The 15,747-nt window shown below is 43.7% G+C and overlaps 1 protein-coding gene across 2 annotated transcripts in view; it reads right to left on the reverse strand.

The window, feature by feature from the left end:
- The window catches only part of cttnbp2 (cortactin binding protein 2), an 86,906-nt gene extending 71,377 nt beyond the window's left edge, over nucleotides 1-15,529 (reverse strand). Inside the window, exons 1-2 of one of the 2 annotated variants that reach the window (XM_084172266.1) lie at nucleotides 15,283-15,529; nucleotides 11,318-11,425 (exon numbers count right to left, since the gene is read on the reverse strand). In XM_084172266.1, coding sequence (XP_084028392.1) covers nucleotides 11,318-11,425; nucleotides 15,283-15,363 — 189 coding nt within the window. In that variant the 5' untranslated portion in view covers nucleotides 15,364-15,529. The remainder of the gene's footprint in view (nucleotides 1-11,317; nucleotides 11,426-15,282) is intronic. The other variant, XM_084172267.1, reaches the window with a different exon arrangement.
- Nucleotides 15,530-15,747: the final 218 nt, after the last annotated feature.

Below are 15,747 nucleotides of genomic sequence, written 5' to 3' on the forward strand. Positions count from 1 at the left end.
ATTGGATAAATTCAGGGTGGTCCCTCCCCGTTTCGTTTCGTTCCGTTCCGTTTGCTTCCATTCCTAAATGTTTTGCAACAGAATCAGCGTAATGAATACGCCCACAGGCGAGCTAGCGCGAGGGAGAGAGGGGAAGGGGCAGGCAGAAAGAAACGTGTTGCGCATATGTCTTGATAATCTGAATCTCGCAATGTCTTGTCTTGCATGCCTCGCAATTTCACAAAAGTAGCCTAAGGCATGCTAGCAAATACCCATAGAATTCCATTCATTGCACTAACGCTAGTTAGCATTGGCTCGCAAAACTACCTGTAACTTCCGTCATACTGGACAAAGTATCCATGAGTACATCTAACTCTGGGGAAGTAGATAAAGGGGCCTTATTGCCAAAAAATCCCAAAGTATCCCTTTAACGTTAAGGATCCCAGTCTCATTTAAATGTTTTAACGTTTAAACTTTCACACCCCTACTGTGCACGCATGCGTCGGCATTACAGACAGTAGCCCTGTGCATTTGCATGACAGTTTGTGTGCGATGCACATACTCCAACAGGCACACACTCTTAGGCTACCTGATGCACTCCTACAGAGGCAACACACACACAGCCAAAAGAAGAGCATACACAGAAACACACCAGGGTTTTCATTAGGAAAATGTGGCGCTGGACAATGTGACCAGGAAGATTTTAAATTACCGGCCAGTTGAGAAATTTACCGGACCCATATGCATTTGGTGCGTAACCCATTAGGCCGTCCATAGACGGTGCTCAGAATGACAGAAATCACATTTAGATCATGGTAATTCATCTTAACAGAACATGCTACTTCTGTGACGAAGCTGCCAATAAAACGTACATTTTCAAACATTTGCCAAAAATGCAATTCGCAGGAAAACACCATTCTAAACAGTGCACCGGATGCGAGCAGTTCCATATATGACAGAGATGAAAATCTCTGTTAAAAACTTAGAAAGAGGGGGGATCTAAAGATGCAACAACTAGGATGGGTTGCGCCTTTGGCTTCTGGACAATGAACAAAAGTTTATATGAAAATAGGCTTGGGCGGTATACTGTATACAAGGGTGGTTTTCCAATACTGTAAATCTATTTATTTCACTTTTTTATACATTTGAATATTTGTAGCTACTTTAAGTAAATACCTGCAGTCAACTTGTGCAATATGTTAGGAGATAAAGAACATTGTGTTCTTCATTTCAACGTCACATTATTATGAAGCTTACGGTAGTCCCCAGTCACGTGGTGTTTGTTTACAAGCACACAATGATGAGAGACCGGAGCCTTGTGAGTCACTCACTATTGTGCAACATGCGCCAGGTGATCTAATTACAGTATGGAATTCCCAACTAAATGTTTGCCAGCAAGATATCTTCTAACTATTAAGTTCACTGTCTAAAATGTGTTAAATGCTCTGCAGTTGTGCATTTGGTTTTCTAATTTAGTAGCTACTGAACAAAAACATAAATGCAACAATTCCAAAGATTTTACTGAGTTACTGTTCATATACATTTTAGTCATTTAGCAGACATTTACATTACATTTTAGTCATTTAGCAGACGCTCTTATCCAGAGCGACTTACAGTTAGTGAATACATTATTTTATACTGGCCCCCCATGGGAATTAACCCACAACCCTGGCGTTGCAAACGCCATGCTCTACCAACTGAGCTACATCCCTGCCGGCCATTCCCTCCCCTACCCTGGACGACGCTGGGCCAATTGTGCGCCGCCCATGAGTCTCCCGGTCGCGGCCGGCTGCGACAGAGCCTGGATTCGAACCAGAATCTCTAGTGGCACAGTTAGCACTGTGATGCAGTGCCTTAGACCACTGCGCCACTCAGACGCTCTTATCCAAAGCGACTTACAGTTAGTGAATGCATACATGTTTTTTTGTTTGTTTAGTTTTTTGGGGGGTTTTCCATACTGGGCCCCCATGGGAAACAAACCCACATCCCTGCCGGCCAAACCCTCCCCTACCTTGGACGACGCTGGACCAATTGTGCGCCGCCCATAATAGGCAATCAAGTCAACTGAAATAAATGTATTAGGCCTTATCTATGGATTTCACATGACTGGGAATAGAGATATGCATCTGTTGGTCACGTCGATCCAGAGCATCCCAAACATGCTCAACGGGTGACATCTCTGGTGAGTGTGCAGGACATGGTAGAGCTGGGACATTTTCAGCTTCCAGGAATAGTGCACAGATCCTTGCGACTTGGGGCATTATCATGCTGAAACATGAGGTGATGGTGGCGGATTTATGGCACGACAATGGGCCTCAGGATCTCGTCACGGTATCTTTGTGCATTCAAATTGCCATCGCTAAAATGCAATTGTGTTTGTTGTCCGTAGCTTATGCCTGCCCATACCATAACCCCACCGCCACCATGGGGCACTCTGTTCACAACGTTGACATCAGTAAACCGCTCGCCCACACAACGCCATACACGTGGTCTGTGGTTGTGAGGCCAGTTGGACGTACTGCCAATTCTCTAAAACGACGTTGGAGGCAGCTTATGGCAGAGAAATTAACAGTAAATTATCTGGAAACAGCTCTGGTGGACATTCCTGCATTCAGCATGCCAATTGCACACTCCCTCAAAACACGAGACATCTGTAGCATTGTGTTGTGTGACAAAACTGCACATTTTAGAGTGGCCTTTTACTGTCCCCAGCACAAGGTGCACCTGTGTAATGATTGTGCTGTTTCATCAGCTTCTTGATATGCCAAACCTGACAGGTGGATGGATTATCTTGGCAAAGGAGAAATGCTCACTAACAGGGATGTAAACAAATCTGTGCACAAAATTTGAGAGAAAACTTTTTGTGCATATGTAACATTTCAGGGGTCTTTTATTTCAGCTCATGAAACATGGGACCAACATTTTACATGTTGCGTTTATATTTTTGTTAAGCGTAGTTAGCTATCTAGCCAAGTGCTTAGCTTCTTCCAAAATCAAGCATTCGCTTGGTAACAGCAGAGAATTCCCTCAAGAGATTTGCCGGCTAATATTTGTTTTGTGCATACAGCAAACTGTGAGTAGCATTTTTGAGTTACTTTTATACTTTAGGTTAGAAACTGTACAAAATGTTTGCAATGCGTTCTCTATGGGATTACATGTACTTGTTAGCATTGCTAACCTATCAGTGGGGTTTGAAAATACCGCCCCTTGTGTTCAGTGCCGGTATTACCAAATATCTCAGTATTGCACAAGGTCGGTATGAAGGTATGACAATCTGGATACCAAACAAGCCTATACATCAGAGAATGAAAACCAATAGAACAGGAGAGTAGTCTTCATAAAATAATTTCCTCCACGTTTCTATGGCTGGATTTTGCCTATACTTTGAAGCAAGGTAAGACATGCCTCATTATATGAAGTAAAACATTCAGGTTTCAAACTATTGTGTATATGTTTTCAAAACACGTAGCCTACTGCCTCCAGCTCACATTGCAAAGTGCTGGGTTATGTGCTGATAGTCTGACTACCGTTGCCTACGTACTTGAATGGGGAATGGGAGGCACGCTTCAATTAGAGGTTGAGTAATAAAAATACTAACTATTTTTAATCGTGGCCAGCAAAACTGTTTTTAACACGCGACTGCATTTAGATGAGGATCTAGCGCAGAGGTGATATTCCGCCCAAAATAGGCCCTGTATGCTGTGCGTATGTGATAAATAAAATACATGACGACTAATGAAAATACACACGTGCCAATATAATTCCACCAGATTATGCAAATTAACCTATAGACCAATAAGCATGACGGTGAAATGTATTTCCATCGACTGGTATTTCCATGAATTAATAAAAAGCATTCTTTTGCAATGGGATACTTTTTTCTCCCGGTCAATTTGACCGGCAACTATTTTATTTACAGAAATTTTGAATTTTGAAAAAGCCACCAATTACCGACCAACGGAAACCTTGACACACACACACAGACAGCCAAAATAAGCATGCACACACGCACACACACACAAGCCAGGTTGAGAAAGAGAGGGGGACTATTTCGGTGTCCTTCTCCCGTTTCATTTGGCAATCAAGGCGACGCCAGTTCACGTGGAACAACCCTGTGTGAACACATTCGCCCCACGTTAGAGTGATGCCTGACGCACATCAAACAGGCCTCCGCTGCGTCATCCAATCATCCGGGAGACAGTTCAACCTGTAGCCCGCCAATCACCACATAGAGAAAGATGAGAGGAAGAGAGAGGGAGATGGATAGAAAGAGGAAGAGAAGATGAAAGAGAGAGTTATGAAGAGCGAGGAGGGAGAGAAAGAGGAGTGAGAGAAAAATAGATGGAAAAGCACTATATAGAGAAAATAGGTGAGAGAGATAGAGAGAGTAGCTTACTAAGACCTACTTCCTAAACCTCTCTTCTCCAATCCCTCTGTATTATAAGGCGGCAGGTAGCCTTACGGTTAGAGCGTTGGGACAGTAACCAAAAGATACTACTATGGCTGACCCTGTAAAACAACATTTTACTGCACCTATCCGGTGTATGTCACTATAAAACATAAAAATAAACAGAGAGAGAGCGAGAGACTGCCTGGCTGCCACTTGGATGGAGAGAGAGACGACTCCAGTGTGCACTGACCCTTTTAAAGAGACACTTGGTCAACCACACAGTCAGAAAGATGAGAGACCGCCTGGCCTGCCTCTCTCGGACACGCTCTCGCAACTGTGACTCCATTCTCAGTCTGACAGGGCTTCCGTTACGGAGGCTGGTCTACCCTGGCTGGTCTTAAGTCTTAGTTTAACCCTCTTCTCTCCACCACACTAGCAGATTAGCATCCAACCACCCTGGCTCTGATGTCTGCATAGCAATCCGACCCCCTCCTGCATAGCAACAGAGCCCTCATGGATCTTTTTGGGTCATGTTAGAATCCTGCTTTGAATAGCCGACCACCATCATCACCACCACAATCCATGTCTCAAGGCTTTAAAAAAATATTATTTAACCAGTCTCCTCCCCTTCATCTACACTGATTGAAGTGGATTTAACAGGTGACATCAATAAGGGGTCATAACTTTCACCTGGTCAGTCTGTCATGGAAAGGTGTTCCTAATGTTTTGTACACTCAGTGTTACTTTTTAGCCAGTAGCTCTCCCCGAAAGTTGCATACTATGTCACATATGTCACGTATGTGCACCACGTCCTTGCTATTTTCCTCGCTCTGCTGTGTGTGCAAGCTGTCACTCAAATGGCGAGGGGCTGAAGCAATTGGCTGGAACTCGAATTGCTAGAGGGCTGGCCAACGGTGGGGAAATGTAGGGAAAATGGCGCGGCACAGCTTCCAGGAAAACAGTTGCTTTCAAACTACGGATTTCGTGGCTATTTTAGGTAAGATGGTAACGCTGCTCATAGATTATGCATATGTGAACTACACATTGACACATCCAGCCCAAAGCGGGAGGATTAAAAAATAATTTGTAGTCGCCAAAGTTCAGGAGCATCTTTAAATAGCATAGATCGTTAGAGATAAGGTGACATGGTTGCTTGGGGCATCCTGCTATGCCATGCATACAAGTTGACTACATAATGCCACAAGGATAAGGGTATCATAGCATCTTAGTCATACAAGAGATCACATGCAACTCTGTTGTTGGGAGCATACGTGATGTCCATGAACGAACAAAGTCAGTAGTGGGCAGACTTAATATATGCCTGGTCTGCTGGACCTGTGCCCTTTTGGAATACTTAGCCTATAAAATGCTTCCTTCCTTCCTCACGTCCATGAAATAATCACTGATCTAACAATTGCATAGGTCAAATCAAAGGATCCACCATATAGCTTCAATCTTTACATAAATTATGAACAAACATGCATTCAGTCACTGGCTAAAGTGCCCCCCATCCCCATGGGATATTTTTTCCCTCCAAAAGAGCTTTCACTGTTCTCCTTTAAAGCTGCAATATGTAACTTTTTGGACACCTGACCAAATTCACAAATGTGAGTTATAGATCTGTCATTCTCATTGAAAGCAAGTCTAAGAAGCGGTAGATCTGTTCTATGTGAACCATTTCTATGCTTCCAGTGCTTAAGTTTTGTTTTGCGTCTTTTACTTTTGGTTTCATACACCAGCTTCAAACTAAAAATACATTATTTTTGGTTATGGAAAATATATTTCACAGCGGTTTAGATGGTACAATGATCCCGGAGGACATGAGCCCTAGGACCATGCCTCAGGACTACCTGGCCTGATGACTCCTTGCTGTCCCCAGTCCACCTGGTCGTGCTGCTGCTCCAGTTTCCACTCTTCTGCCTGCGGCTATGGAACCCTGACCTGTTCACCGGACGTGCTACCTTGTCACAGGCCTGCTGTTTTCAACTCTCTCTCTCTACCGCACCTGCTATTTCAACCTCTAAATGCCCGTCTATGAAAAGCCAAGTGACATTTACACCTGAGGTCCTGACCTGTTGCAACCTCTACAACCACTGTGATTATTATTTGACCCTGCTGGTCATCTATGAACGTTGAACATCTTGGAGAAAAATCTGGCCTTAATGGCCATGTACTGTTATAATCTCCACCTGGCACAGCCAGAAGGGGACTGGCCACCCCTCAGAGCCTGGTTCCTCTCTAAGTTTCTGCCTTTCTAGGGAGTTTTTCCTAACCACGTGCTTCTACATCTGCATTGCTTGCTGTTTGGGGTTTTAGGCTGGGTTTCTGTATAGCACTTTGTAACATCTGCTGATGTAAAAAGGGCTTTATAAATAAAATTTGATTTGATCTACACAATGAGCTCTTGTTTTGTCACAAACTGAAATTAGAAAAACTATTAGAATTTTTGCAACCAGGAAATGGTGGAGAGATTTCTGCATATTGCACCTTTAACAAACGGATTGTGTTTGATTATCCAGTCTTAGGTTAAGTGGTTGCCCAGACCAACTGTTACTAACATTTTCTATTTTTGGACAAAACCCTGGTTGCTGACAGTTGATCATTGACAGACAGACTCGGCCACCATAAGAATGAGAGTGCTCTGCTGTACTAATCATTTGACTGGTCTCGTTTGGCTAATCTGTTTACGGCCCCTTCTATTCTCTGAGATGAAACCGATTCGCTGGCTCAGCCAGCTTTAGCCACATGCTAATTAGTCGCCGCCACAAAAGCCTCTTAACACCCAAACAAAAACGCCAAAACCAAGCCAAAACGGCCCAGCACACACTCGTCTATCAACATTTCAGAGGTCTGTATGAAATGTGTGGCGATATTAGGGACAGTGGGTGGTTCGGGGTGTCTAGTGTTTTGTACTGTAGCGTGGTTGGTAGTGCTGAGCGATTAGTGCTTTTTGAGGTCGCTTCGGTGTCGGTTCGGTTTCGGTTTGATTCTTAAAAAATTCTCACGGTTTTCAATTTAGTTTTTTGATTTTATTGATTTTATTACTATGCATTATGTGGGTTGAATGCTGTAACACCACAGAATAAAACAATTAATAAAAGTCCCATGATGGTAGTGTCTGCTCATTACTTCTTATCATTTATTCACATTACTTTACTTTAATAGAATATTTCAGTTGTTGTGTATTACATTTGTATTATTTGTTGACTCCATTATTTCATTCCAAGTCATCTCATCTCTATAGAGCTGCTGCCTATGCTGTCTGACAAAAATCACTCTTTTCGTAGTTCTTCAAAGTAAATAAGGCATACTTTTATGACTGCTGAATACCAACTATCAATCACTTAGATAATGTACTTTCAGGTAGAGATACCTCGAAGCTACAGCTGCACTCTATAATCACCTGCATTCTTCGTAAAAAGAAAAACAGACCGGTAGTAGTAGATTCGCAATGGATTATGGTCATTGTAATTAATTACCACGTTTTATGCGCTAAACTATGTAGAATATTGGCCTGTTGGAAACTACATCTCCCTACTACATTGCACAGTTCAGGCTGGATCTGATTTATCTCTAGAGAAACTGTGGGATGTGCACATTGAGCTCACAGAAGAAAAAAAATAAAATGGAATTCAAATAATTAAACCGACGTCGGTCAATTAGTTGTTTAAAAAACAAAATCTCGGTTAATCGCACAGCACTAGTGGTTGGTTTGAAAGAAGACGACAGTTGTCTTGTCTGATGTAATATAAATGGCTCTAGCCCGCAGCCAGCAGGTCTCCAGATGACACTTTTTTTACAGCTCCGTTCGTTCTGGTGATTTGAGGGATTTTGTTAGCCAAATCCTCCCTGGCACACCATCCATCCCACTTTCAGAGAATGTCAGCCTCTCTATCTCTCTACCTCTTACCTTCTCGTCAGTCAAGATGTGGGCCTCTTATCTCTCCGTCCTCTTTATTTCTCTTCCTATTTATTTTCCTCTCAATTCAATGGGCTTTATTGGCATGGGAAACATATGCTTAATCGCCAAAGCAAGTGAAATAGACAAACAAAAGGGAAATACTCTTTCTTTCTCTCAGGGTATATGCCCACCCCCCCTCTCTCTCTCTCTATCCATCCATCGATCGCTCTCCTCCCTCTTTGAGCAGACTTATCTCTGGGAGAACAAGTAGGGTCTTTGTGTTTGGGACAGTCATCACTGCAGTATAGAGGGCTTTATTCTTTTTTGCAGAGATATGATATTCACAGGGAGGGAGCAGGGAAGAACACTAAAAGCCAGCATGAATGCCAGAGAGAGAGAGAAAAAGAGAGAGTCAGAGAAAGAGAGAGAAACAGAGCGAAACAGAGCAAGAGAAAGAGGGAACGAGAGATGCATTGGAAGTATTCAGACCCCTTGACTTTTTCCACATTTTGTTACGTTACAGCCTTATTCTAAAATGGATTAAATACCTCAATGGCAAAGCAAAAACAGGTTTTTAGAAATGTTTGCAAATGTATAAAAAAATAACTGAAATAGCACATTTACATAAGTATTCAGACCCTTTACTCAGTCCTTTGTTGAAGCACCTTTGGCAGCGATTACAGCCTCGAGTCTACTTGGGTATGACGCTACAAGCTTGGCACACCTGTGGGGAGTTTCTCCTATTCTTCTCTGCAGATCCTCTCAAGCTCCGTCAGGTTGGATGGGAGCGTTGCTGCACAGCTATTTTCAGGTCTCTCCAGAGATGTTCAAGTCCGGGCTCTGGCTGGGCCACTCAAGGACATTCAGAGACTTGTCCCGAAGCCACTCCTGCGTTGTCTTGGCTAGGTGCTTAGGGTCGTTGTCCTGTTGGAAGGTGAACCTTCACCCCAGTCTGAGGTCCTGAGCAGGTATTCATCAAGGATCTCTCTGTACTTTGCGCCATTCATCTTTCCCTCGATCCTGACTAGTCTCCCAGTCCCTGCCGCTGGAAAACACCCCCACAGCATGATGCTGCCACCACCATGCTTCCCTGTAGGGATAGTGCCAGGTTTCCTCCAGACATGACGGTTGGCATTCAGGCCAAAGAGTTCAACCTTGGTTTCATCAGACCAGAGAATCTTGTTTCTCATGGTCTGAGAGTCCTTCAGGTGCCTTTTGGCAAACTCCAAGCAGGCTGTCATGTGCCTTTTACTGAGGAGTGGCTTCCGGTCTGTCCACTACCATAAAGGCCTGATTGGTGGAGTGCTGCAGAGATGGTTGTCCTTCTGGAAGGTTCTCCCATATCCACAGAGGAACTCTGGAGCTCTGTCAGAGTGACCATTGGGTTCTTGGTCACCTCCCTGACCAAGGCCCTTCTCCCCCGATTGCTCAGTCTTGGTGGTTGCAAACTTCTTCCATTTAAAAATGATGGAGGCCACTGTGTTCTTGGGAACTGTCAATGCTGCAGAAATGTTTTAGTACCCTTCCCCAGATCTGTGCCTCGACACAATCCTGTCTCGGCGCTCTACCGACAATTCCTTCAACCTCATCGCTTGGTTTCTGCTCTGACATGCACGGTCAACTGTGGGACCTTATATAGACAGGTGTGTGCCTTTCCAAATTATGTCCAATCAATTGAATTTACCACAGGTGGACTCCAATCAAGTTGTAGAAACATCTCAAGGATGATCAATGGAAACAGGATGCACCTGAGCTCAATTTCGAGTCTCATAGCAAAGGGTCTGTATACTTATGTAAATAAGGTACTTTAACATTTTTATTATTATAAATGTGCACAATATTATTTTTTTTAACCTGTTTTCACTTTGTCATTATGGGGTATTGTGTGTAGATTGATCCATTTTAGAATAAGGCTGTAACGTAACAAAATGTGTAAAAAGTCAAGGGGTCTGAATACTTTCCGAATACACTGTATAGATCCAACCCAAGCCCAGCCAGTGCCTAGATGCAAGGAAGAAGAAAAAATACCTTAAGATACTGTTCAATGCCAGTCAGGTCGATAACGACAAAAACGCACAACATCAAAGAAAAACTGCATTATCTACAGTACAAACCGCATTTTTCGCCAGTAGAGAACAATGTGATGATTTCAATTTCCAGAGGCTAAGAAAACAGAGAGATTGGCCTCAATCCCATCTACAGCCCTGGTCCCAGAACTACTCAACATTAAGAAACCTATTAAAAAGTTTAAGAGGACGGTACAGCTTGAAGTGGACCAGTGAGCAAAATAGTGGTTCTGACCTAAATACAGCAGAGAGAGACAGAGAGAGGAGAGGAGAGGGAGTCCTGAAAGGTTCTTCTCACAGAAATAACTTGCCACTTAGACCCCGAGGAGGACAGATAGTAACATCAATGCAAGGACACACAACTGAGAGTAACGAGACCATGTCACCTTGTCTGCCTCCACTTTAACCACATCAGCCATCGCATTGGTACTGTAGAACCTTTACCATCCAAATACAGTAACCTCATCCACTTCATCCCTACTGTAAAAATCCATCCATCCATCCATCCATCCACATAACATAGGCTACTTTGTCATGTCTTCCTGATCTTATACCATCCACACAGAGAAAGTAGTGAGTGGCACAGGTACCTGCAGGAGGCTCTGAGCTGCTTAGCGCAACACTCATTACTGGTTTACTACAGCACAGTGGGTTTAAACAGCTCACTCAGCTGTGGGCCCTGTCTGGCCTCGTGCAAGCCAAGGAATGCCACCATAGTATCAGATATCGGTCAAAGTGGTCTTTACAACAACAATAGGCCTACACAAATATCATCCTTCATCCATATCGCTAACAAGTAAACACTGACGTCTCACTGTCCACATATCTATTCAGTAAGTCCCTACAGATGATGCAAGCTGTAGAAATCTATAACAATGGTTCAATTCCCAATTGCATTTTCTCATGAGGGTACTGAAAACTTAGGTGTGTGTGTGTGCATGTGTGTGTGTGTGAGCATGCATGCGTGTGGTCCAGACTCACCCTCAGGGCTTCTATGACCAGGTCCCGGGCCTCCAGCTCGCCCTCCATGATGCTGAGCAGGGTCAGGAGCTCCGGCTTGCTCAGATTATCCATGTTAAACTCACATTTCTGCAACACACACACAAACAGAGAAAGATAAGTTATATTTGCAACACACACACACTAACAGATAAAAACTATTTTTAATATAACTAGAACAGATTTTTCTCCTGAAAACATTAGACGCCATATTCTACAAAACACTCATTTCTATTAATCCTACGGAAATCCCACATTTTGGGGTAAAGAAGGACATTGAACTTCAGAGCACCAACTTACTGCAAACTGCATCAACCACAACACAACAGTTGGATTTGCAATTTGCATGATGACAAACAACATAACTCATTCCTCAGATGGGTTTCATTAAGGTTTGTTCTAATGAAACTAAATGTCTGGCCGTACCTTGAGGCTATTAAGGTCCAGTTACATTTAGCCACATCATTAAAACGCTGATTTGGCAAGTTGGACTCGCAGGGCGAACGGACGGACGGGTAGAACGAGGATGACGGTGATTGTGAGTGACCTAACCACTTTCTGCTGCTGCGTCTTCAATCAATTAAAAGCTTTTCCATCCTCTCTGACTGGCTGCCCTTAAAAAAGGGAAATAAAGTATCTATGCCTGTCGTTAAAACAAGAAATGTCAGCCTGTACGTTGTTCCTGGGTTTATCCGAACGGTAGCTAGTTTGGTGAGGAGCGAGGACGTTGGAACGGTGGCTGGTTCGTCTACATTCCATGACTGACATGACAGACTGAGGACTCGTTGTCCTGATTGAATAAGAAGAACTTGTCTAGTCATCCTCAGCTTTTGAAGATTTAACTGAACTAAATTCATATAGGTGCAGAATGAAGCAAATGAAACAACCTCACAGGCAGAGATGCACTGAGATAAGATTGGATGTGAGAAAGTTACTTGGCAAGAACATCTGTAGAGAAACCATCTCTTGTAGCACTAGAAACATATCAAACTCAACTGTTCTATTTAATGTTTTGCACAGCTATTTGTTCAATAAAACATAATAAACCAAAGATAATTTGGAGAGGGAGAGACGACCTCCTTGCCTCTATAGTCACAAGTGTTCTATTCTATCTGTGCATAGGCACATTCATTTGTACCTGTTCACAAAATTCGATCCCCCTGCCATAGATGCGTGATTTACTATCATACGTTTGAATCCCTGCCAAGGTTTCTCCATTTTCATCATTGATCCAGCAGCCTCCTTCAAAGCCCCCTCTTAAATCACAGACAGAATATGGAACCAGCTGGTCTGATCTTTTAGCACGCTGTTGTAGTTCAAAGTGTCCCTAAATACTGTGCGTTCAAATACTATGTCTTGATGTCAACACACTCTTGTCTTGAGATACCGGTATGTCAACTTTTGCGTAAATCAAAACGCCAACAATGATACAGATTTGAGGCTAATGCATATTTGTAAAATAATTGTAGTAGTGCAAGCAAACCAAGTTACAGTATGATTGAAGCCCTTAGAAAGTGTGGCATTCTATTTCATTCAGAACAGCACTAATCAAGACAGGAGGGGGTTAAAAGTAAAGAATCCTGCGATTGAGTCACTTTTTTCAAGCTTTCAAATCGATTTCCAACCAACCCCACACAGCATTCTCCCTCACTGTGCTGCCAGTGAGCCATTTGGAGAATTGGATTTGGGAGTCTTGGAAGGCTTGCATGACACTATCCAAACCAAAGCCTGTCATGTGGGCCCCCAGTCTTCGTCAATGTGCTCGGGTGGCATTTCACCCTCCTGCATTTCTGCACAGTGAGCAGGTGAGGGAAGCTAATGCTAATTTGGGGAAGGGAGAGCCAACTGCTATGGCTCTATCCTATAGCCTAATAGGTTGGATTAGTGGCCACATTCAAATAAATTAGAAACCCCTCTACAACAGAACAAGTTGTAAAAAATGTATCCGTACTAACTAGTGCTATAGGGTGAGGGGGAGGTGACCACTGACCAGTGTGGCCCCACACCACCACCATTCTTCAACCTCTGACCCCTCTCTAAACCAAGTGGGCCGGTCCTCAAGGACCCTTCACAAGAGAAACTCCTCCACCGAGGGCAAACAAAGGAGGGTCTTGCAGGGGTATGCAAAGAGCTTTATTTAACTGTTGCATGCATGGGGGTATAGAAGCGGAAGCCCCCTAAAGAGAGGCTAGCTGGCCTGCCTTGGCCTGGCATGTTTGGCAAGACGCCTGGTGAGAGAGACAGGCAGAGATATATGGGCGAGTCGGAGAGGACGGTTGGTTACTATGCTGCGGTGCTGTCATCGAGGTACCTGTTCAGCAGAACAGGCCGTTTAAGCAAGGAAGGAGTGAAGTGTGCACTGAACACGCTCAGTAGGGCTGGACTGGCTGGCTTGGCTAACACAGTACTCTGAGCTATCCCAGCTGAGTCTCCAGTGTACATACCCCCCCTCCTTCTCTCATTGCTCTCTCTCGCTGCCCTCCTTCCTTCCTTCCATCTCTCTTGCTTGCTTTCTGCTCTCACTCTGCCCCCTTTCCATCGCTATCTTACTTTCTCTTGATTTTCCTGCCTTCTTCTACCACCACCTACATATCTTCTCTTCCTCCCATTTCAACAGCTCTCCCTTGGGATCTTCCAGACAAGCAGTCCATATTTTCAATAGCCTTTGAACCTCAAACCCAAAACAGTTCTTTATATTTCCTGTGCCCTATAGGAATGCTAAATTACATTTAACACGTGTAGAATAGGATGTAGAATAGGAGTAGTTAAGGGTAAAGTCAAGTGGCAAATGGGAGACTGCCCAGCTCAGTGCCTATTCTGCATGAATTGACTGACTGGTCGAAAGACAGCAATGGTCTGACTGAACAGAGCACATGGAACCATCCAAGCATACCACAACCAGGGAAAGGTTGCACGGCCCCCTCCCGCGGAGAAGAAGATTGATTAATTTGCACAGAGGGGTAGCAAGCCGGTGCCCTGGCACATGTGTTGCAACCTGTCTGCGAGACGAGGGGCCAATGTGAGAAGTCCCAGATAGATGAGCGTAAACAAGTGCAGCTCAGTCCGATAGTGGGGAGTATGCAGACAAACAAACACTTTCACTGAGATTCAACATTTCTAATATTGTTCTATTGGTCACAGGTCAAATCTAAATTATTAGTAGGCCTACACAGAATAGGAAATATTATTCTTGACTGCAAATAGGCTATGCTTTGTGTTCAAACAAAAGCTGCTGAATGTAAGATTGTAGAGGTTGGGGTCCTCATTGGATATATAGGGGCCTTCTCTCTTTAACCGTAAAGCAAGATTTTTCAAACACAAGTGCGCAACTAGGCTACATCAGATAACAATATCTTCACATCAGAGCCACACTGACAAACATCAATCAACATATTTGGTTTCAACTTGGAGCTTTGACGTAGTGAAAAAGGGGCAACATTATGCATTGAACAGCCATGTCAAAAGCAGCTCTATCTATTCAGACGACTAGCCTACATCCCGGTCTGTGAAAGCGCAAACCTATAGCCTAAATTGTGTTTCAAATGTAAGTACACATTGAAACCCCCTTTGTAACAACTGTTAAATTTGTAACCACCGCAAATCAGTGCTTTATAGCCTAACTACGCTTCCCCATATCGGCCGTACCAACATTGACGCTATTTGTGATAGATAAATCCAATTCCTTTGCCTTTCTATAGGACTTTAATTTACATAAAAGCCTTTGATCATATGTATAGTCTGTGTCTACACAAATCAGATAACCCTTGTTTTGCTGCTCTCTACACTGTCACAAGAATAACATCTTGCTGTTGCTTCAAGATGAACACTCAGGTTCGTAGAGAAATGCGCCGTCTTTCTTAATCCCTCATTCCCGTGCCTATATTCCAAAACGGAAAAAATAAAAAGATATAAACATATAGACCTGGCTATAATATAAAAACTCTTACCGCTTCGACACTTCCAAGCACTGTGGTTGCCAGTGTTTGTACCGGAGGCGGCTGCTCCCCGCTCGCTCCCTCCGACGCCATCTTCCTACTGTAGCGGTCTGCTGGAGTAAGGGCACCACACAGAACATAAAACAAAGCATTCGGTACCGCTTTAACTATTACGCTGCTGAATGCAAATCTCACATACGACTGTAGCCTCAAATTTTTACAACACGAGAGAGAAAAATGTGTCTCCGCGTACGACACAGTCTAGACTAGACCGGACCGTGGCGTTTCTCGGGCACGCAGGTTGGTTGAGGGGAAATTGTTCAGTAGGCGTGGACCGAAGTCGTATTCCAGATGCGAATCGTGCGTTCGCAACTTGAAATGAGGTGCGCTGCACGGTCGTTAAAGAGTGAAAGCTAAATAGGAGTGTAGCCAAGGCTGTGTCCTATTTCTGCGAACCTCACCGTACCTACTGCCTAA

The sequence above is a fragment of the Coregonus lavaretus genome (genome assembly GCF_964263955.1).
Source record: "Coregonus lavaretus genome assembly, chromosome: 11".
In the NCBI taxonomy this organism is placed as follows: Eukaryota; Metazoa; Chordata; class Actinopteri; order Salmoniformes; family Salmonidae; genus Coregonus; species Coregonus lavaretus.